Genomic DNA, 22,597 nt, shown 5'->3' on the forward strand with positions numbered 1-22,597 from the left:
ACTTATTTTAAAAAAAATATATATACTTTGTATACAATATCTTTTGTGTACACCCGATTTTCAATAATATTATGTACCGGATAGTATTACGGTAACTTTTTGCCAATCACAGGGATAAGTTTAATAAGAGTAATATAATTTCTTTTTAATGGCTGAAAATCAAATCTTATTTTTTTTTCCGTCAAAAAAATAAGATTTGATTTTCAGTCATAGATAACTTTTATTTGTATTGGGTAACTTTTATACATGTTGGGTAACTTTTATTCATTTTATGGGTAACTTTAAATAATTTAGGACAACTTTTTAGTTAATGTTCACTTACACTCATTCATTTTTAAAAAGTTTGTGCTTTTTATATAGTTGGAAAATGATAAACAAGGGCTATGTATAAGAAGGTAAAAGATGAAATATTGAAGATAAAATAACATTAATTACACCAATTTGCGCGTAATTTTGTCATGAATTCTCACCTTAATTCCATTTTAGAAAGTATATTTAATGCTTATATATAGCCCTAAGGGCTACATATATCATTACCCTATATAATTTAGTTAATTCATTAGTAATATGTCAAACAACATGAACAAAAGAACTTTGGTTTAAATAAATACATAACATATTGTATCAAATAAAGATTTCTTTCATTAAAACTACGAGTAGATTTTGCAATAAAATATAATAGTTAAACGTCTCGTATGCATGTTAAGAAATGTCTCGATCAATTTTCTTTACTAGCACGCAAAACGAAACATTTTATGACAGTAAAGCGAGGAATTTTTGTAATTTTTTTGCCAATTTCGATCTCAATTTAGGTCCATAAAGGGTCAAAATGATCCCTAAAACCTTAATTGAACAATTATTAGCACGCAAAAAAACAAAATACTGACACAAAGTTTTTTGACATGCATACGAGACAATTGCGTTTTTTTTTTTTGCTAATTTCGAGGTCAATTGGATCCTTAAGGACTAAAATGACCCCAAAAACCTTAATCGAACCATTTTCTACATGCAAATCGAGACATTAGATGTTTAAAAGGGGTATTGTCGTCTTTTCCTTTATTAGTTAACTTTATTTGATAGTTATTACTTATTAACGATGTTTGTCACGGTTGGGAAAAAGACTAAACGACAAGTGTACTAGTTAAAAGGCAAAAAGTTAAGAGTGTATCAATAGGAAAAGTCAATCCATACGTGTATCAATTCAACCAAAAGCTTAAAATGATGGTTGAGTTCCAGAAATATGTTTTATATTATATCACGCCCCCTCACATGAGAGCCTTTGGGCTTAAAATGTAGATAGATTTGAACCCGTGACCTTTGTGTCACGTTGACTCTGATACCATGTTAAAGGACCAACTCAACCAAAAGTTTAAGCTGATGGTTGAGGCCCAGGAATATGTTTTATACTCTATCACTCCCCCTCACATGAAAGACCATTTGGGCTTGAAATGTGGATGCAGCACAGACCCTCCCATACCTGGTGCGAATTAATTCCACTTTGAAGGAGAGGGTGGATGAAATTTGAACCCGTAACCTTTGTGTCACAATGGCTCCGATACCATGTTAAAAGACCAATTCAACCAAAAGCTTAACCTGATAGTTGAGGCCCAAAAATATGTTTTATACTCTATCACTAACATCAAAAATTTTGTTTTCATACCTAAATTGTTTGAATAGAGAATTGAATATTTAATAATCATTAATGGCAAAGGGAAAAGAAAACTCACTTGGATACGCTGATGAAACATAACTACTTTCAAGACTTAACTACTCTAGTACTGCCATGGCTATTACTCAGTATACCAAATTTACCATTAGATAAAATGAAAATTAATTCAATTGACAATTGTAGGGTGGTCCCATATTCCCAATCAAAAAAGTTACAGCTCACTCAACTAATATATGACGTATAAATAAGCTTTTCAATAAGTAACCAATTAATTAAAAAACGTAATAACTACTACAATACGTAGTAAGCTTTTAAATGTGCCTAATTTTATTTTTTTTAAGAAAAACAAATTCATGGTCTTGTATTGACAATCTCCCAGCAAATCTGAAAAAGAGGAAGTAACAAATTTGGCAAAACATATTTTCTTTATAGCACAGAATCAAAAGTTACTTAATTTAGGCAAGAATCTAACTGATGTAGTAACTTTCAATGAAAAGTTTTTTAAAAGATATTCAGTTTTTAATTTTAGAAATATTGAAGTAACTTTTGTGAGTGTACCGTAAATTTAATTTAGACTCAAATTTTCGAGTTTCGACTAATTAGGAATGAAGCTATATTGCTATGTTGTTGTGTTTATTGGGTTTGATCCAGGATAATTTTATCAAGAATAAAAGATAATGATGTACTCTCTCCGTCCTACAATAATTCCAGTTTTTCAAGCCCATAATAAAAATACAAATCTCGAAAACATAGTGTAATAATAAACCAAATTACCAAGTCACTTAAATACAACTATTCATATTTCAGTTATTTCGATCCCAAAAAATTACAATTTGATTTATAATTCGGATCCAGTCTGAATTAATATTGATTTGAATTAGATTAGATTTCGATTTTATTAATCGAAATAATGGATACCCCTATATTTAAGACAAATAAGTTCAAATAAAGTAAATTTAGATAAGTATATATAATATATGTTGAACCACATAGACTAAAATTATACAAATAGTATACAAGTATGTAACAATAATTTGTGATAAAGGTGAGTTGTGTTGACCTTGAAAAAAGACAAGTTCCAAAATCATGTCTAATAAATTAAGTTATGAAAAATTTAAGTGAATACAGTATTTTGTAAACTTGTAAAATTCAATTTCAATCAATATAAATATTTTTCAACTAGTATAATTAGTTTCACTATTACATAAAATTATAGTTCAATATTAGGTGAAGTAATGAGGTGTAGAGTAGCTAACTTTGTTTCGAGCATTTTTGTTTTTATAGCGGTCATTCATTCAAGTCTTTTTATTATTCTTCAACTGTTATCGACTTTACTTTTTTCTGTGATCTTATCCACTAAAACTTTTTTCTGCTTTTACAATCATTACCCACTCAAAATCAGGAATTAAGTTATGTAATAGTGAGATCCACTCGTACTTTTAATGTTTTTGATACCTATTCAATTCTAGAACCACTATTAATCGAAACAACTATCTTATCCAAAAATCCAAACACAATTATCTGTAAGATAATTTGATATATATTGACTTTTATTTTTAACATTTTCGATACCTACTCAAAATCCAGAATCACAGTTTACCGAACACAACTATCCTATCTAGAAATCCAAACACGTTTTAATTAACAGAATTATACTGAGTAATTATTATTATGGAAAATGTTATACATAACCCGTAGGGCTACATATAAGGAACTAAAAATGAAAAATAAAATAAAATAAAATTATAATATTAATTACACTAATTTACGCATGATTTTGTATACATTCCTTAATTAATACCTAATAAGGAAAGATATTAGTACTAGTATTAATATGACTATTATCCATTAGCATTATTATCAATCCATTAATACACAATTACACACCTCAAATTCCCCCAAATAATTAAAATCACAAACATGACAAAAGTCAAACATATAATAAATATAAAAAAATCAATAGATATCACTTAGGATTATTACCTCAAAAAATAAAATAAAAATCAATTAGGATTAGGAATACAAAATTGATATAAATTAGGATTATTAAGAATTTAAGACTAGTTTTAAAAACCAACCTTTGTGGAGAAGAAGTGAAAGCAAAGAGAAACCCCACGTTTTTCTGTCTCACTCTTTCTCTCTCCTCTTCCTAAACCCCTTCTCCTCTGTTTTTATTTTCCTTCAATTTTTATTTTTATTTTAATTTTTGGATTTATATATACTTTCAAAGGCGTAGCCGTCGAGGTCCTCGTTCTTCTTCTTCATTCAGTAACTGGTAGATCTCACTCTTTCCCTCTCTTCTTTTTTTTGGTACGGAGTTTAATTTATCCGATCTTAATTTAGATCGGAATTTTTGTATTCTGTTTTTCCAGGATTTGGTTTCTTCGATCGATTTTGAGGTTTGTTTTTGTTTTTGTTATTCAATTTTGATTTTGATTTTGTTTTCAGTACGATCTGAAAACTCAAATTTGAATTTTTATTTTATGTTTTTGTTGTTTAATTTGATTCAATTAGTAATGGATTAACATTCTGTTTCTTTCTTTGATTTTTGAAATTTTTAATTTTGTTTTCTTTTGTATTCGAGTTATTATTTTGAGGTTAACTTTGGATTGGATTGAATTGAATTGAGTGTTGTTTTGATGGATCTGTGTGTATAGTTGAGAGTGTTTGATTAGTAGCAAATTAATCAGCTGAAAATTAGTTAAATGTGATTAATTTCGATTAATTTCAATCACGCAAGGATGAATTCTATTGTTCGATCTTGATTTTTTATCATGCATGATAAATTTGAATGTTCGATTATATTTTTAATATTATGCATGATGAATTTGAATGTTCGATCTGCTTAATTGAATGCCAAAGTATATTTTTAAATGCTTTAGTGTTTAATTGATCGATTCAATGATATCGTTGAATTTTGGCTAATATTTGATTGGTAATTTTTTTTATTATTTAGATCCAAGAAACTCGGCGATGGCAGCAGGACAGGATAGATGGTTGAGAGGGATGGTGAAGGCTGTTCCATCAGGGGACACCTTGGTGATTATGGGTATTGCCAAGAAAGACGAAATTCCTCCGGAAAAGGCTGTGATTCTAAAGCAAATCATAGCTCCTAGGCTGGTGTGTATTTTACTTGCTAATTAATGTATTTTTTGTTATTATTTCGTAAATGTAGTTTTAAATTCAATGGAAGTATGCATTGTATTTCTTGTCACCAAATTGGCATATTTGTTATTGTATGTCATTAGAATTATTGTGTTGTCAATTTTCGAGTCTTGATGATTACCAGTTTGTTCTTAATTCTTAAATGTGGTGGTTATTTTATGTGTTATATTACAGGCTCGTAGAGACGGAGAGGATGAGCCATTTGCTTGGGAGAGTAGAGAGTATTTGAGGAAACTCTGCATTGGAAAGGTGTGTTTTTTTTTTCCCCCCTGAATCTGCTTATTTTTTTATTTTTTTATTTTTAATATGTTTAATAATTTTATGTGAATTATGGTTTTTTAATCTTCTGATATGGAAAGTTTTCTATATATAATTACAGGAGGTAGTTTTCAAAACTGAATCAAATACTTCAGCGAAACAGATTCCGGGGAGAGAGTTTGCATCTGTAATGCTTGCTGATGGCAGTGACGTTGCGAAGTTGGTGGTTCAACAAGGCTGGGCAAAGGTGTGCTAAGTCATGATGTTAATGATTTTCTGCATAATCTATTGGTGTTCTTTGATTTAATATTAAGTGCTGTAATTTGATGGTATTAATTACGTCTTTGATACTCATCGTCTGCAAAAAAATCCCTTTTTTGTTTTTTTTGGTTACTCAGGTAAAAACACCATCAAAGAATGAAGCAAACTCTGATTTTACCGAACTGTTGGCACTTGAGGAAAAAGCAAAACAGCAAGGTTTAGGCAAGTGGAGCGAGGTAGGTCTCAAATTTTGCAATTTGATGCTTTTTCGCCAATTTAATTGTCGTGTGCTGAATTCCATAATAATCCAGAGCTGTGATGTAGCAAATGATGTATTTCCTCCCAAAGTTTTTTTATTTTTTATAATTAGAGCAGTCAAATACGACCCAACATGACTGAACTAGCACGACCTTGAAGAACTCTCAATCTGGCAGCTTTAGTGTTTATGTGCAATTGTTTCTGGTTTTTTCTCCGTTTAAGCTTTTATTTTTAGACTATAAGTATGATATGTGATAAACTTTGTTCTTGCTCTCCAGGTGCCAGGAGCTTCAGAGGCTTCTATCAGAAATTTGCCTCCATCTGCCATGGATGCATCCACTAATTTTGATGTAGTGGCTTTTACATCTGAAAACAAAGGGAGATCTTTGCAAGCAGTTGTGGAGCAGGTTCGTGATGGTAGCACATTGCGAGTCTACCTGCTTCCAGAGTTTCAGTATGTTCAGGTTTTTGTGGCTGGCATTCAGGTACTTAAGCTTTGCTACTAATATATTTGTGGTGCTAAATTTGGAGGCTTTGAAATTTTGGCTCTTATACTATTTGATCTGTATGGTTATAGTGTCCATCAATGGGAAGGAGACCCTTTCCAGAGAGAATTGTTGAAGCTGAAGTGAGTACAGATGGACCCAATGGAGAAGCTGCAACTGAACCTCGTGCTCCCCTGACGGCAGCTCAGAAGGTTGCTGCCTCTGCTGCTCCAGGTGTGGAGACACCCGCAGACCCCTTTGGGAGGGAAGCAAAACACTTCACAGAGACGCGTACTTTGCACAGAGATGTAAGCTAGTTGCCCTTGTGTTATCATAGTGTTTGATGTATTTTGTGTCTGGATTTGAATTTATACTTTATCTCCATTTGCAGGTACGTATTGTCCTTGAGCAACCAGACAGACTCAAAAATTTGGTTGGTTCTGTTTATTATGATGATGGTGGTGAAGTAAAGAACCTGGCCTTGGAGTTAGTGAAAAATGTAAGTATATTTGGCAATAAAAGCATACTGCTGCTATTTGCAGCTGCATAAGGTTCATCTTTTGCCTGATGAATATTGGGTTTCTAATTTCTGTTGCATTTGCATTTTCGACACACTGTACATGCGGAATATATTACAAGTAGAGAGTAGATAGATCTTTGCACTAGCTTTTGGTTTTGGAAGGTATGATGTGATATGCACTAATACATTTTCATGAATATCTTTCACTTTATACTCTGACCAAAAGCCAAGGCCACCATTTTGCTATACACCTTTTTTTGGGCAGGTAGTTTATGAAATGAGTTTTCATGGTAACCTTGTTGGTTTTATTGTTTGCTATCTTTTCATTGTTTTGTTCGTTCACGATGCTACATCCTGAGAATTCTATGTTGATTGTGACTAATGGTATTGTTCATGCACTGGCTTCTTGAAGTGTGTACCAGAACTCCTGGTGGTTGATATGTTCTTATAAATGTTTCAATATGTAGGCAGAACACAAGTAATTTCAATACATCCTTTACATTGCGTCGCTTACTGAAATGTCTAGATATATTCCATATTTGCGGTTATTTCAATGACGGTTTAGATGCTCTTGTTTTCGTTGTGAGTTAATCTTACTATTGTAAAACAGAAATTCTTTGGTTCACTTACTACTGGATGTATGGTTGACAGCTTGACATGGGACTCGACCAACCATCTTTGCTCATCATAATTTCCTATGATTCTTTTGCAACTGCACAACTAAATCACTAACTGTTAGTTTCTGTGGATGATGATTATTTGGTCCTATCTATTTACCCAGATCTTATTGCGTGACTCTCAAGTCCCAACTCCCAAGTATTGATGCAACTTGACTTGAGCTTATTGATTAATGTATTTGCTTTAGCATAATCTAATTTCAGCACATATGTACTTCCAATTCTAACTGAACATTTCAAATTGCCCGTGTTTGAAAAAATGCAGGGCTTAGCCAAATATCTTGATTGGAGTGCTAAATCTTTGGAAGCCAAGGACCAGAAGGAATTGAAAACAGCAGAACTCGAGGCTAAAAAGAAGCGAATCAAGATGTGGACGAACTATGTACCTCCTGCTACAAATTCAAAAGCAATTCATGACCAGAACTTTACTGGAAAGGTAATAGGATGTAATAATTCATGACCATAACTCCATAAGCAATAATCCTTGGATGTAATATTATCATTGTATTATCTTTGCATTTTACTTTTATGCAATTGCCTAACCTTCTTTGACATCAGGTGGTCGAAATTGTTAGTGGAGACTGTATTATCGTTGCTGATGATGCTGTGCCGGTTGGTAGTCCATTGGCTGAGAGAAGAGTAAATATCTCTAGCATAAAAGCTCCGAAACTGGGTAATCCACGTTGGAACAACAAAGGACCTGAATCACATGCTCGTGAATCAAAGGAGTTCCTCCGCCAAAAGCTCATTGGCCGTCAGGTATTCCTGGGTTTTAAGTTATTGTGGGGAGGTAGTGTGATCCTTAAAAGTCAAGTCTAATAATGAGGTTTAATGTGAACTTAGGTGAATGTTTCCATGGAGTACTCAAGGAAGGTCCCTGTTGGGGGTGGTGCTGAAAATGCAGCTCCCTCATCTGAGTTTAGGGTAATGGACTTTGGATCAGTGTTCCTGCCTGCTCAATCAAAGGGTAAAGGAGGTGATGCAACATCTGCTTCATCTACGGTTGTTGGTCAGGAAAATGGATACAACGTTGCTGAATTGTTGGTTGGCCGTGGGCTTGCTACTGTCGTACCACACAGAGACTTTGAAGAAAGATCAAATTATTATGATGCCCTTTTGGTAGCTGAAGTGAAAGCAAAAGCTAACAGGAAAGGGGTCCATGGTGAAGAATCTCCCACAAACCACATTCAAGACCTCACCACTGTTAGTAATGGGTCTCATGTCTTTGCAATCCTGTCGTTTATCCCTTTTTCCCTTCTGTTATTTGTTCTATACATTTTACAAAGAGTTTTCAATTCTAGTATCTTAATATTTCAGGCTTCAGGGAAGAAAGCCAAGGACTTCTTACCATTTTTGAAGCGAGTTAAGAGGCACTCTGCTGTTGTTGAATATGTACTCAGCGGTCATCGGTTCAAGCTCCTGCTTCCTAAGGCAACTTGCAGTATAGCATTTTCTTTTTCAGGTGTGAGGTGTCCTGGACGAGGTGAACCTTATTCAGATGATGCAATTGCATTCATGAGAAGAAGAATAATGCAGAGAGATGTTGAGGTAATATACGTCCTTTTTGAGATTGCAGGAAAATAACCCTACTCTTCTAAATCTAATCAAAAAAATTAAAGACTTGTTCCTTGTGCTTTTTTATGTTTATCCATTATTTTTCTAATTTTCAGATTGAAGTGGAAACTGTGGATAGAACCGGAACCTTCTTGGGATCCCTTTGGGAATCTAAGATCAATATGGCTGCAGTGTTACTAGAAGCTGGGCTAGCAAAATTTCAGAAATCGTTTGGCACAGATCGGATAGCAGATGCCCATCTTCTTGCTCAAGCTGAAGAGTCTGCTAAACGCCAGAAGTTGAAGGTTAGTAATGCATATATGATAAACTCTTCCGCTAAATCATATGTATCGTCCTATTTAATCAACTATTGGCTCATTGCAGATATGGGAAAATTATGTTGAAGGTCAAGAAGTTGTGAATGGATCATCAGCCCCTGAAAATCGACAGAAAGAAGTTATGAAGGTAGGCTGGGTTGTAATATGAGTTTTATTGGCTGTAATTTTACCATATGTGATCTAACATTTACATGTAAACAGGTTGTTGTTACCGAAGTCCTTGGCGGAGGAAAGTTCTATGTTCAAAAAGTTGAGGACCAGATGGTTGCTTCTATTCAGCAGCAACTTGCTTCCCTAGACATCAAGGAGGCTCCAGTAATCGGAAGCTTTAACCCCAAGAAGGGTGATGTGGTTCTTGCTCAATTTAGTGCAGACAATTCATGGAATCGAGCTATGGTAAGAGATGTGAATATTTGTTATTTGGGTTTCTGTGTTTCTGAATGTGACATGTGGTGGCATTGTTTATTTGAATTTAATGCTTTAATTAATTGATGACTGGGCTTCTTTTTGCTATTACAATAGATTGTGAATGTGCCCCGTGGTGATGTTCAATCCCCAAAAGATGAGTTTGAAGTATTCTATATCGATTATGGTAATCAAGAAGTACTCCCCTACAGTCGTCTACGACCTTTACCTCCTTCTGTCCTTTCTGTACCTGGATCAGCTCAACTCTGCACTCTTGCATTTGTAAAGGTTCCTAGCTTAGAGGAGGATTATGGCCAAGAAGCAGCTGAGTATTTGAGTGAGCTAACTCTTAACAGTTCCCGGGAATTCAGGGCCATGGTTGAGGAAAAAGATACTTCTGGTGGAAAATCGAAAGGCCAAGGTAGTGGCACAGTTCTTCTAGTGACCTTGGTCGATGTAGAAGCCAGTTCAAGCATCAATGCTGCCATGTTGAAGGTATGAGATGATTCTTGTTTCTCTTCTAAAATCCTTTTATTTTTACCTGGATGTTCTTTTCTTTTTCTCACTTTAGACACCTTTTTTCTAACTCTTTCAATTGATTATCTTGTTATGTCCCTTGTTCATATCGGATGATTCCTTATGACAATTCATATTAGGCGACCCCAAATCATTTTGGGACTAAGGCTTTGTTATTGATGTTGTAGCTGAAAACAAAACTAGAAAAGTAAACTCAAAGTCGGTCCTTCAGTATGTCATATTGTCATTAGTTAATTTAGACTTGGGGCAAAATTGGTCCATATATGATGACTTGATTTGAATAACTTGAACCATACCTTAATTTTACTGAAGCTAAGATTACCTGATTTGATCCAAAACTGATTATGACTTTTCCAGATTGACCTTATGCAATGTTCTGTTATTATAGTGATTAATATGACACTTCCAAATCTTTTGTTTGTACATAATCATGTTTTCTGGCTGTTTGTCTGTCCCAGCTCAGCTCTTATAGATTGATTATTGGGTTGTGAAATATTGCAGGTTGGACTTGCTAGATTAGAAAAACTTAAAAGGTGGGATTCGGTGGAGAGGAAGTCTGCTATTGATAACCTCGAAGAATTCCAAGAAGAGGCAAAAAAGAGTCGAAGTGGAATGTGGCAATATGGAGACGTACAGTCTGATGACGAGGATTCTGCTCCACCTTTGAGGAAAGCTGCTGGTAAGCGTTGAGCAATAATGACTGGCAGTCTGTTACCCATGGATTAGCTATAGGGCGGGATTACAACTTCCAGAGTATGAGATATAGAGGAGGGAAATGAAGTCTTAAATTAAACATTTTTTTTTCCGAATTTTCTGAGTTGCAAAATTTTGTTATATTTTACTTTTATTTTAAATTTCTCTTCCTATAATTTTTCGGACAAATTAGTGGATAATATCCTCCTCCTCCCCCTTCCCATCTCTCTCGATGCTTGAATAAAGTGTCACAGCTCTCCTTGAGTGCGTTTTGTCTCCATTCGGAGGCTGCATCGACAATTTTCTCAACAGTCTTGTTTAATTTATACCATATTTTGTAAACTAAATACTATCAATGTAGGGCGTACTGCTTGTCACTTGATTAATTGAAGAAATTCAATAAATGGCTAGCAGTATGTAACGGTTTAGTTGCTGGTAAATTACTTCTGCAACGGAGGTTGGAATTTATTATGCTATTGTGTGAGATCGTTTGACTTTAGATTAGGAAAATAACATTACTAAATTGATCAAAATCAATTCTAAGGACGAAGTATCTATATTAAAAAATGCAGTCACTGATTAATAACTTTGTTAATTAGGCAACTGCAACTGTATTAGTTACGGAGTAATTGACATATTGTACTTCCTATCCATAAGTGATTTCAAGTGCCCAGGCAGCACACACCATGCCGGACAGGCGGACACCCTACACAAATCATCCAGGCAAAGGCAGCCATAATGGTTACGGCAAACAGACATTGCCTAGGCAACCATACAGATTACGCCCAACACAAATTGCCTAGGCAGCTACACGGTTATGCCATGCAATAATCGCACACATCTACACAACTAGCAGCACACAAAGTGTTCATTTATTGAAGAGCAAACTAGCAGCACACAATCAGCCACTTAATGACAATGCACTGACTGACCTAAGCTTGGTATAGTGGAAGTAGATTGCTAAACATCGCCTACAAATTACCAACTAAAGCCCACAAATTTCCATTGAATTGACAATATTGCCATTGACCCAAAAAAAAAAAAGAAACACTCTCATCACCCAAAAAAAAAATGTGCCACTTTCATTCTACGTTTTTTTTAAAAAAAAAAATAATTCAAAGTCCGGCAATGTCGAGGCGGCAAGGCAAGGAATTAGCGGCGGCGGCGCCGGAGGGAAGTAGTCTCACGGTGGAAAGGTAGGTTTTTTTTCCGTTTAAAAAAAAAAAAAAAAGCCGGCTGAGGCAAGGCGTGGCGCCTGGGGAAGACGCCACGGCGGTGGTGGTGGCGCTAGAATCAGACGCCAGAACCACGGCCATGGCGTCTGGATCTGGCGTCGCCACCACCGGTGTGGCGTCCTAGCCAGGCGCCGCCACCACTGGAATGGCGTCCTAGCTAGGCGCCGCCACCCATGGGCTGGCGTCCCAGCCATGCGCCCCTTTTTTTTGTTTTTTTCTTTTTTTTCTATTTTTTTTAAATCATTTTTTTTTTGAAAATCAGAATTTTTTTTTTGAAAATTGGAATTTTTTTTTGTTTTTTGTTTTTTTTTAAGTAATTTTTATATAAATTTGGGATATTCTATTTGGTGGCCTCGTGGTTTTAAAAATTCTACGTGGAAGACGAACTTTTTTCCAACTCTCTTCAGTGGCACCAAGGTTTAGAAAAATATACATAGTGACCTTTTTTAGGTTTATGGCTAACCTTTTTAGCTAAAATGGTTAACCTTTTGATTTTTTTAAAAAATAAATTAATTTTAAAAAAAAAATAAATAAATTAAAAAAAAAAAAAAAAAAGCCAGCCACCATCAATTACCACCCTTCCTCCCTGCCACCACCAACCCCACACCCGCCGGCGCCCAGACCCACCCTCGCCGGTGTGCAGGCCTTCCCAGCCGTCGCCAATCCCCCTAAACCACCACCCCATCCCCGAAACCCCCTCCCTCTCTCACCGAAACTCCATTAAAAACTCTTCCCTCACCTCGAAAACCCCAACTGGCCCTCCTCCAACCTCGAGAAAACTCGTCGCCCCTCCCCCCACCACCGCGCCACCACAAACCAGCAGCCACACCTCTTATAAGCGGCAGCAACCACAAACCAAAGCAACAAAGCATAAATCCGGCTCGATTTCAATTAAAAAACGGAGCAGGCGCAGGAGGGGGAAGGGAGAACGGTGGTGGTGGAAGCAGCAAGAGGGGGAAGGGAGAAGGGAAGATGGCTGGAGGCAGCAGGGGTGGTGGTCGGAAATGGACAGGGGAGGGGGAAGGGAAGGTGGCCGGAGGAGGCAGGGGCTGCCGCCTGCCAGAGGTGGGTTGCCACCTGCTAGGGTAGGGGTTAGGGTTTTAAATTTTTTTTTTTAATTTATTTATTTTATTTAAAAAAAAATCAAAAGGTTAACCATTTTAGCTAAAAAGGTTAGCCATAAACCTAAAAAAGGTCACTATGTATATTTTTCTAAACCTTGGTGTCACTGAAGAGAGTTGGAAAAAAGTTCGTCTTCCACGTAGAATTTTTAAAACCACGAGGCCACCAAATAGAATATCCCTATAAATTTTGTATGTGTTGGTTTTTTTTTTCTTTGTTTGTGTATATTTTATTCTGTCATTTATTTTAAGTGTTTTGTTAATTTCTTTTTCAAGTTAGTTTGCTAGTTATTTTTCTTATAATTTTTTTAATGTGTATACATTTTTGGTAGTTAGCTAGATTTGGTTTTTGGTAGTTATTTTTCTTATAATTTTTTTTAATGTGTATATATTTTTTAATTTTTTGAAAGTGTCGCATTTTCGTCATGGTGCGGGGAAGAATCTAGACCTTATTAGGTCTGAAAACTACTCGATGGAGAGCTCGAGGCCCAGACATCTTAGATCCCGTGGTATTTCGGCCTCGACTCATAGAGAACGGGTTCACCATCGGGATGAGGATGAAGATGATGATGATGATGATGAGGAGGAGGAGGAGGAGGAGGAGGAGGAGGAGGAGGACGCATATGAGGATGTGGACGATGGGAGTGGACCATATGATGATTACGGTCCATTCAGTCAGAGGCTAGATGACATGTACGAGACACATAGGGTAGATGTGCGTAAGGGTAGGGATGGTAGGTTTGTCAGTAGATTTGGCACATCATCTGCGTCCACATAGCTACCCGTATCTGGGAGGACCAGGAGAGGGGTTTGGTGACGGGCATTTTGAAATGCCAAACCCGGGAAAAGACTTGTAGTGTTTTGAGCAGATGGGCTGAGGCTTGGCCGGTGGGGAGCGAGATGTTTGACCGACTGCAGGGCACTGGGGTGAATCACCTTCCTACCACCATGCACGATAAGATTGATTGGACGCTGATCACGGCTTTCGTTGAGCGATGGCAGCCGGATATGAACTCTTTCCACCTTCCATTCGGTGAGATGACGATCATGTTGCATGACGTCGAGGCCATTCTTGGGATTCGCGCAGAGGGTAAACGCCTTTCTGTTGTGACTGATGCAAATCAGGCAGATTTGCTGGCGGAGCTGTTGGCGGTGGACAAGGTTGCGCTGTACACCGGGGCGCTTGGTGTTTGGGACCACGACGGTGTGAAGATCGCATCCGTCTTGCAGCGTTGTTTGCACCCCGGTGCACGTAGGACGCACGATGCACAGCTGGCTGCTTATGTTTTTCTTCTCCTCGGGTGTACCTTGTTTCCGGATAAGAGCGGAAACAAGCTCAGGCCACGCGACATAGTTGATGCGTGTGAGCCGGACAGTGTTGGTTAGTTTTCTTGGGGGTCGGCTACGTTGGCGTATCTGTATCGCCAATTAGGATTTTCGAGTCGGGCTGACGCGGCAGGTATCACTGGATGTCCGACTTTATTGCAGACCTGGATATACGAGTATTTTCCTGCATTTCGACCACACCGTGACCCGGTTCCTATTGGTGATGGGATGCCCCGTGCCTGTGCGTGGAGTCCGCGGTTGGAGAAGAAGTCTGTTGACCGCCTCCGATCGATACGGTTATCGCTTGACAAGATGTCCCCCTTAGAGGTAAAGTGTATAAATTATTTCAAAATTTGTACTGTAATGCATTTATTATATGAATCTTACTAATTTGAAACCTTTTTTGCAGGTGAAATGGATGCCTTTCGGCCAGAACCCTAGTAATAGGGTACCCAGGACCCTCTACACGGGACTTATACAGTTCTTGAGATCATGGAGGCGTACATGCCCAGCGTTGTCTTCGCCAGCTTGGGTTCGTCCAAGTTGTCCCTCCTCCACCGGCATGGCCGAGTAAGGTCGTCCGATCTGTGTCGTCGAAGGAGTACGTCGTCCAATGGCCGGATAGCATGATTGCCACGTGGGAGCAGTTCCCGATGGTTGCCCGCTTATGGACTGGGGAGCTGCAGAGGCCGCCTACTAGGGTGCCTCCCATGTGTGACCAGCACTACATGGAATGGTACAACCGGTATTCGCACCCGAGGTTGATTAGAGACATTGACCATGGCGACGACGCCGATGATCATGATATCCCACCGCCAACTGCCGTAGATGCGGTGTTCCATTGATGGATCCGGTCATGATACAGCCCATCTGAAACACATCAGCCACGACCCGAAATCCGCAATTACCATCTCCAACTACATCATTCCAGCCTTCCAAGTATGACATGATGATGTTAGGTATCCTATCCTTGTATGGAAACTGGTCAATATCAAATCTTCCTGTTGAACATATCATTAAACATAGTGAACAAGTCAGCAGTAAACTCAAAACCATTATAAAACGTAAATTAAAGTAAGCTATTGTACCAGTGCCGGGCATATTCACAGACGAAGAAGACTAGCTACGACTGGATGACGATGTACGACCACGAATGTACTCAAACGCACTCCTGTTCCGCCGTTGACGACCTCTAGGTCGCTTGACCCCTTCAGGTTCCTCGTGATCTAAGCAGGACGTGTTGAACATGTCATGCAGTACGTGAGTAGCATCATGAATAATGGAAGGATGACTGGAGGATACTCGGTCGTACATCGAATGAAACTGCTCCAACTCCTCCTGTTCGCGGTCGACCGTCTGCGTATCTGCATGCTCACCAATAACGAGCGTCCGCCAGAATGGATGAACCTGATCAACGTGTAACGACGTCCTATCTTGGGTAATTACGCGGTGAATGGTGCATGCGCAAGGTAATCCATGAGTTACTGATATAGCACATCCACACCGAACATCAACTTCATCCGCCAACTCCCTCATCCTGTTGTGCTCGGCCAGAATCAACCCCAAGCAGTAGTGTGACACACGCCCATATAGAATCTTAAATATGAAATGGCTATACATCGTACCATGTCGCAGCCTAGAGTCCTCCAGAGAGTTCCTGATGCCGTTCTTCTGAGTTTCAATTGCCTTGTTTATTCTCTCGAACAGTGTATCCAAAGCAGCGGTGGAAGAATCAGTCCAGTCCTTCGTAGCTCTATGAGCACTCTCAACTCTGCATGTTGTAGTGTTTCCAAAATTTAACAAACTTTTCCCTGTGAGGTACCCACTGCTGCATCACATAGTTTATCAGTGCCGGACACCATTGGTACGAATCCCTGAAGTTAGCCAAGGCTCGATCGTATTCTGCCTCCGTGGTAGCTTGCAGGATCTTCCGCCACTTACCATTTACCAATCTCTCTGCACTTTCCAAATTCTTGTTGAAGAGGTTGTAGGCTTTCACTTTCACACAGTTTTTGATGTGCCATGTGCATAATAAGTGCTTCGATTATGGAAACAACTCTGCTATGGGGGCAAAGAGACCTCCCTCACAATCACTGACGATGGTTGATGGCTGAACATTAGGGCCGATGTAGTTTCTCAGCTTCTCCAAGACCCAATGATAACTCGCAGTCGTCTCATCCTTGATGACTGCATGGCCAATCAGAAAGTTCTGGTTCGTTGGAGTCATCCCAATCATCTCAACCAGTGGGAACCTGTACTTGTTTGTCTTGTACGTTGAATCGATCAAAATAACAGATGGCCAGGACTTGATCATATCAGCACAATCAGGATGCACAAGGAATAGATGAGTCACCTCCGCTGTATCTTCATCAGAATCATACCAGAACAGGTAACCACGTGCTTGTGCCTGGTGTAGAAGCTGCTGTACAGGGTTCCTTCCCTCTAACCGTTCAAACCTCAGTTGCTGTCTGACGTTGTAGATGTGTCTTCGGTTTGGCTGGTCTTCAGGAAATTTCTCTAGCACAGATGCTAATATTTTAGCAGGCTTCACTTGAGCATCACTCATTTCTTTGACAACCAGTTTTGCAGCAGGACTTAAGCCGCTCAACTGTCGATGACCCACTTCATATACTATCATCTCATGGTTGTGATACCCCTATTTGGAGTAACCCTTCACTTCCCAACCTTCACGACTCTCTAGTTGCCGAACCTTTACTCTGAACTCACACCCACAACCTTTCCGCTTTGTATCAAACCGAGTGGTTGTACTGAAATCTCTTTCTTCTCTTTTGCGATAACGGTTGCATCTCAAAATGCGATCTATTCTACCATCCCGTTGAGATTTATGACTTGTTACTACCAAGCAAAAACCAGAAGTAATTGCAACCTGTTTAGCCCAATCAATCGCTTGTTGAGCATCTTCGAAGGGACCATCATGTACAGATATCCCACTGTAATCATTTTCGTCTCCACCATAATCCTGCATCAATTAGATATTATATTTAAATACATATAATTATGTAAAGCGTAAATTAACACAAAATTAAAAACATAATTATGTATAACAGTATTCATACACATACAAAATTAAAGCATAATCATTTATAAAAGTATTCATACACATACAAAATTAAAACATAATTATGTGTTAAAGTATTCATACACAAATAAAATTAAAACATAATCAATTTTTTTGTAAATTATTAACACCAATCTAATTTCCACATACAAAATTATAAAATAAATTTATTAGAAAATATGTAAAACATTATTTCAAGTTATACATTTTTTTTTACAATTTAAATTTCTCAAATTTATTAAAAAAAACAAAAAAATTAAAAATCTAATTTCCACATACAAAATTATAAAATAAATTTATTAACAAATATTTAAAACATAATTACAAATAAAAAAATTTCTTTTTTTTTTAAGAATTTCAATTTATCAAATTTATAAACAAAAAAAAAACAAAAAAATTAAAAAAATAAAATAAAGGGCATTGGCGCCTGGCTGGACCACCACCACCATGGCAGTGGCGCCTGGCAGGACGCCGCCACGGTGGCAGTGGCGCCTGGCAGGACGCCACCACGGTGGCAGTGGCGCCTGGCAGGACGCCGCCACGGTGGGAGTGGTGCCTGGCCAGGACGCCAGAACCGTGGGAGTGGCGCCTAACCTGGAAGCCACCACCACGGTTCCGGCGTCCTAGCCAGGCGCCACCGCCATGGCACCGGCGTCCTGGCCATGCGCCCCGACCATGACAGTGGTGGTCCATGCTCACGCCTCCGACGATGTTTTACCTCGTTTTGCTGCGACGACGACGGCTCTTCGGCGTCCCTCGGCTCTCCGGTCTCCCGCGCGGACCTAGTATGGCTCCACATTTTTCCATGTCAGAATTTTTTGTTTTTTGGTAAGATTTCACAAATGGGCAAAAGTGTCAAACCAAGTGTCTTTTTCAATTCAATTTTTCGATGTCAGAATTTTTCGTTTTTGGTAAGATTTCACAAATGGCCAAAACTGTCAAACCAAGTGTTTTTTAATTTGATTTTTCGATGTCATAATTTTTCGTTTTGGGTAAGAATTCACAAATGAGCAAAAGTGTCAAACCAAGTATATTTTGCGGGATTTATGTAGTAATTTGTGGGCGATGTTTAACAAATCCCTGAGTGGAATCCCCTCTCACTTTCAAAGTGTCTAACTAAGGGAGTAGGTGTCAACTAGTAACGGGTAAAGATTCATTAATTGTCTAAATACTTGTTGATAGTATAAATATTTGTTAAAAATAATTTTTAGAGTATTATATTACAGTGTAGATATATGGAGTACTACAGAGTATAATTTTAACAAGCTCATATAATTTACAAATTCTGCCAGTACATATCTTAAAAACGCTAGTGTATTTAACACTTGAAAAATATCACCCAAACACTACCTCTAACACTGACCTCTTTTTTTTTTTTTTTTTTTTTTTTAATTTTTTTTTTTTTTTATAATTATTATTATTATTTTAAATCCGAGGGAGGCTACGATAAGAAAAAATCAGAAGAATAGGCTTGTGTTTAGAATGTTCCTCTAGAATGAGGAAAATCAGCAGCAGTTGTATGTATCCACTAACGGTAAATCAAATCTGTGCTGAGCATAAAGGAAACCCCTCTAAGGAAACAAAGTCATTATTCTCTCCTTTATTCCATTTTTCTTCTTTTTTACTTTTTTCTTTTCTCTTTTCTCTTTCTTGGGATTATGATTTATTATAGTAAATTAATAACGCGATGCTTGAGAAAGTACGGTATAGGATAATGGAGAAAATATAAGTTTATCTTCATGATACACAAAAAAATTAAAGTGTTTATCCGGTGGCATTTCGGTAAATAAGTTCACAATTTTGATTAAATATAGGTTTTACAAATATTGATTTATTTATGAAAATGTCATGCTTTTGTTAATTTATTTACGAAAATATCATTGAATAAACGATTTTTGTTTATCATGAAGATAAATTGGGGCTCCCTACCCTCAGGATAATGTCTTCCTCTATCTATATTTATAAAAAGCAATTTAAATCATTGGAGTCCATTTTCTTTCTTCTTTAAACATGTACATAGTAGTGTAGTACTAGTATTTGGTTCCATAATTTATGATTTCTTTGATTGTTTAAAATTTTGCGCTAGTAATCTTATTTTGTACACATTTTTAGGCCTTGTTTACTTCACCTTACAAAAATAATACTCAGTATAAATAATTTCAGATCAGTAAAAATAAATTCAGTTCAGTAAAAACAATTTTAGTTCAGCAAAATTAATTCCAGTTTAATAAAAATCAGTAACTTTAAAGAAGAAATATAATAAAGAATCAGTTAAGTAATTTCAGTTCGGCAAAAATAATTTCAGTTCGGCAAAAATAAATTAAATTCAACAAAAATAATTTTAGTTTAGTGAAATTAATTTCAATTCAGCTAAAATATGGTGAAGTGAACATGACCTTAGACTAAAATAGTACTTGCAAATAACAAACTTGGTTGAGAAACCCAAATCTTAACATTACTCCGTACTTTGCTTGGGTATATTATTGGGGGAAAAAAAAATACTAGTACATCATGTATATATACCAGTATTACTTTTCAGCTATTATATACTAGTACAAAAATTAAAACATGGAATGAGCAAAGAAGCTTAACTAATACATTGAATTAATCTAGGGTGATAAATTGATATGGTGCTTTTTATTGATAAAAATAAAGTGACATGTAATTTTCTAGCCATCTCATTTCAAAAGATCATTTATCTCATTCTTAGAAATTAATCGAAAAAAAAAATAATAAAAAATAAAAATCAACAACCCAAAACAAAATTATTACATATAATTACTAGCTATGTGCCATTTATGATATTAAAAACACAGCAAAATGACACCATAAATGAATCTGAAATTATGATTAAACATCTTAATAACTAAAAAAAGTGCATAATTTTTCAAGCATTAGACAAAAGATAGGAACAATTATTATATTGTTGCCTCTCCAATGAACGTTGTTTTTGTAGAAGCATTTGTTTCTTAAACCTTTGTATGAACATATCAGCTGCTTGGTCTATATCCTCATCTCCCATAGCCTCCTCCTCCTCCTCAATCATTCTCTGCCCGCCACCCTCGACCACCTCCTCGGTCTCTTCCTCCTTCTCCATCTCCGCCTCAGACTCCTTGAACAGCGCGTGCGTCAAATCCACGTTACGTTGTTGCTCACCAATTTGATTTGGTGTATATATTCGCGCTACATCTTGTACAACCCTCATGTCGTGAGTAGTGTCACTCACCATCATGCTTGTAGCTTTGTTATAGTTCAACAACAAACTATGACCATTCATTTCTTCTTCATCATCTTCGTGTTCTTTGTTGTCTAGTCGATTTTCGACGAGCTCTAACTCTTCCTTCTCGTCGATGGCATCGTCGTTTTTCTTCTTATGGTGAGGGTGGTGAGAAACAAGGGCTTGAAGGGAATTGGTTAGTGAGGTTTTATCAAAATTCTTGTGTAGAAGAAAGAATATCATTAAACGTACTCTTAAATCATTTGTTTTGTTTGAAAATGCGGCTATTATCTTCTTCATCAAACTCGGCACCTTCACCTTCATTCTAATTGACTAAGGGAGCACTTAATTCGGCCTCAATAGCCTGGTGGCTTATATAGATACAGTGAAACAATATCTCACAACTAACAGAGAACGAAGGAAATATAAATTAGCAATTATAGCGTAGTGTATATATGTCTAGGCTATAACTTTCATGTAAATAAGGCTAAAGAATGAAAATAACACAATGTATGATGAAATGTAATAATGGTGTGAAATGTTTGGCTAAAATGTTTATATACAAAAAGCAAAGTAAGTTGCATTTAAAGGTACAAATTTATAGGAGCTTCAATTAGAAGTTGTCCAGTGATTACTAGGGTTAAGAAAATGGGATATGATAGTGAAAAATGAGAGTGAAACGTGGCAAAAGATCTAATGATTTTTGGAGATTTGGATTGGAAATGAAGGTTTGAGATTTGCCTAAATTTAGTTTATGTCATCATTAAACCCATAATGTAAGTGGGGTCCATTTTGGTAACAAGTGGAAGAGTTGTCTCTTAAGGTTAGACTTAAGAGGTAAGGCTTTTGCTTTTTGTTTGATTGCTTTTTGTTTGTGTGTGAGAGTGGGAGAAGTAGTGGTTCAAGTTTTCAAACTTCAACTAATTAAGAAAGTGGAGATGGTTTAATTAGTAAAGAGATTAATTAGGGGCTCTTTAATTATTTGTGATGATTTACTTTGTGTAATCAAGCTTTCTTGTTTTAATTATGTTTGGAGTGTTGAAAATGTACGCAAGTATTTAGGGGAAAAGGTCATAGGGAAATGTCTTCAATGCTTTGTTTATTTAAGCTTCGTTTCTTAATTAAGTTTATAACCACATACTTTTCCCATTGGAGGCATAGTTAAACATCTTATAGACAATAATTATAATTAGATCAAGATTAAGGGTTTGTTTATGTTCCATCTTATTTTGACTTATATTAGGAAAAAATAAGTTCTGAATAAATAAATTCATAAATATTTTTTTTTCTTCATATTACTAGCTTAATTCCCGTACAACGCATGATTTTACTTAATCTAATTATAAATTACAATGTCAAATTAACAATAATTTCCAAAAAAAAAAAAAAAAAACTATATTGTCAATTGAAACAAATTAACTTAAATATTATATGTATATTGATGTCAAAAGTTATTTATCATTGTTAAACGTTTTTAAAAAAATGTAAGAAATTTAATGATTATATATTTCTATTTTATAATGAAAATTTATGTTAACTACTACCCGTGTAATGTACTTATATACGCCATCCGTCCTTATTTTGTTGGCATACTTTGACAAGCACAATGTTTTATACAAATTTAATTGGTTTTTATTTCTTTTTTTTAGCAATAATTAATGATCAATTTATATTTATAGTTATTGAATAGCCGTGTTATTATTATTATTATTATTATTATTATTATAAATAAATCAATAAATAAATATGTACGAAAAAGCAAAAAAAAAAAAAAAAAAACAAAAAATCTCTTTTCAAAG

General features: G+C 36.5%; 2 protein-coding genes across 4 annotated transcripts; one reads left to right on the plus strand and one right to left on the minus strand.

Moving 5' to 3' along the window:
* Positions 1-3,740: 3,740 nt before the first annotated feature.
* LOC110688761 (ribonuclease TUDOR 2-like) lies at positions 3,741-11,260 on the plus strand. 3 transcript variants are annotated; one of them, XM_021865531.1, is made up of 18 exons: positions 3,741-3,944; positions 4,042-4,068; positions 4,626-4,789; positions 5,009-5,083; positions 5,214-5,339; positions 5,491-5,589; positions 5,890-6,096; positions 6,189-6,404; positions 6,488-6,595; positions 7,559-7,729; positions 7,852-8,052; positions 8,137-8,496; positions 8,611-8,841; positions 8,964-9,152; positions 9,232-9,312; positions 9,387-9,581; positions 9,708-10,085; positions 10,629-11,260. In XM_021865531.1, the coding sequence occupies exons 3-18, from the start codon at positions 4,643-4,645 to the stop codon at positions 10,815-10,817; spliced, it is 2,973 nt and encodes a 990-aa protein (XP_021721223.1). In that variant the 5' UTR covers positions 3,741-3,944; positions 4,042-4,068; positions 4,626-4,642; the 3' UTR covers positions 10,818-11,260. The 3 variants fall into 3 exon arrangements, with proteins under 3 accessions (XP_021721223.1, XP_021721217.1, XP_021721227.1); XM_021865525.1 differs by having other exon boundaries at positions 3,741-4,068; XM_021865535.1 differs by lacking the exon at positions 4,042-4,068.
* Positions 11,261-20,468: 9,208 nt separating this feature from the next.
* On the minus strand, positions 20,469-21,122 carry LOC110687319. The gene has a single exon (XM_021863956.1). It carries the CDS (start codon positions 21,120-21,122, stop codon positions 20,469-20,471), a length of 654 nt encoding a protein of 217 aa, XP_021719648.1.
* Between the last annotated feature and the right edge of the window lie 1,475 nt (positions 21,123-22,597).

Source organism: Chenopodium quinoa, unplaced genomic scaffold (genome assembly GCF_001683475.1).
Source record: "Chenopodium quinoa cultivar QQ74 unplaced genomic scaffold, ASM168347v1, whole genome shotgun sequence".
NCBI classification, from domain to species: Eukaryota; Viridiplantae; Streptophyta; class Magnoliopsida; order Caryophyllales; family Amaranthaceae; genus Chenopodium; species Chenopodium quinoa.

What these genes read in the sequence shown, in the direction of transcription:
- LOC110688761 (XM_021865525.1), top strand. Translation starts at nt 4,643, where the DNA reads ATGGCAGCAGGACAGGATAGATGGTTGAGAGGGATGGTGAAGGCTGTT. An exon ending in ACATTCAAGACCTCACCACT is followed by an intron (nt 8,497 to 8,610) that starts GTTAGTAATGGG and finishes TTAATATTTCAG; the next exon opens with GCTTCAGGGAAGAAAGCCAA. An exon ending in TAATGCAGAGAGATGTTGAG is followed by an intron (nt 8,842 to 8,963) that starts GTAATATACGTC and finishes TCTAATTTTCAG; the next exon opens with ATTGAAGTGGAAACTGTGGA.
- LOC110687319 (XM_021863956.1), bottom strand. Translation starts at nt 21,122, where the DNA reads ATGAAGGTGAAGGTGCCGAGTTTGATGAAGAAGATAATAGCCGCATTT.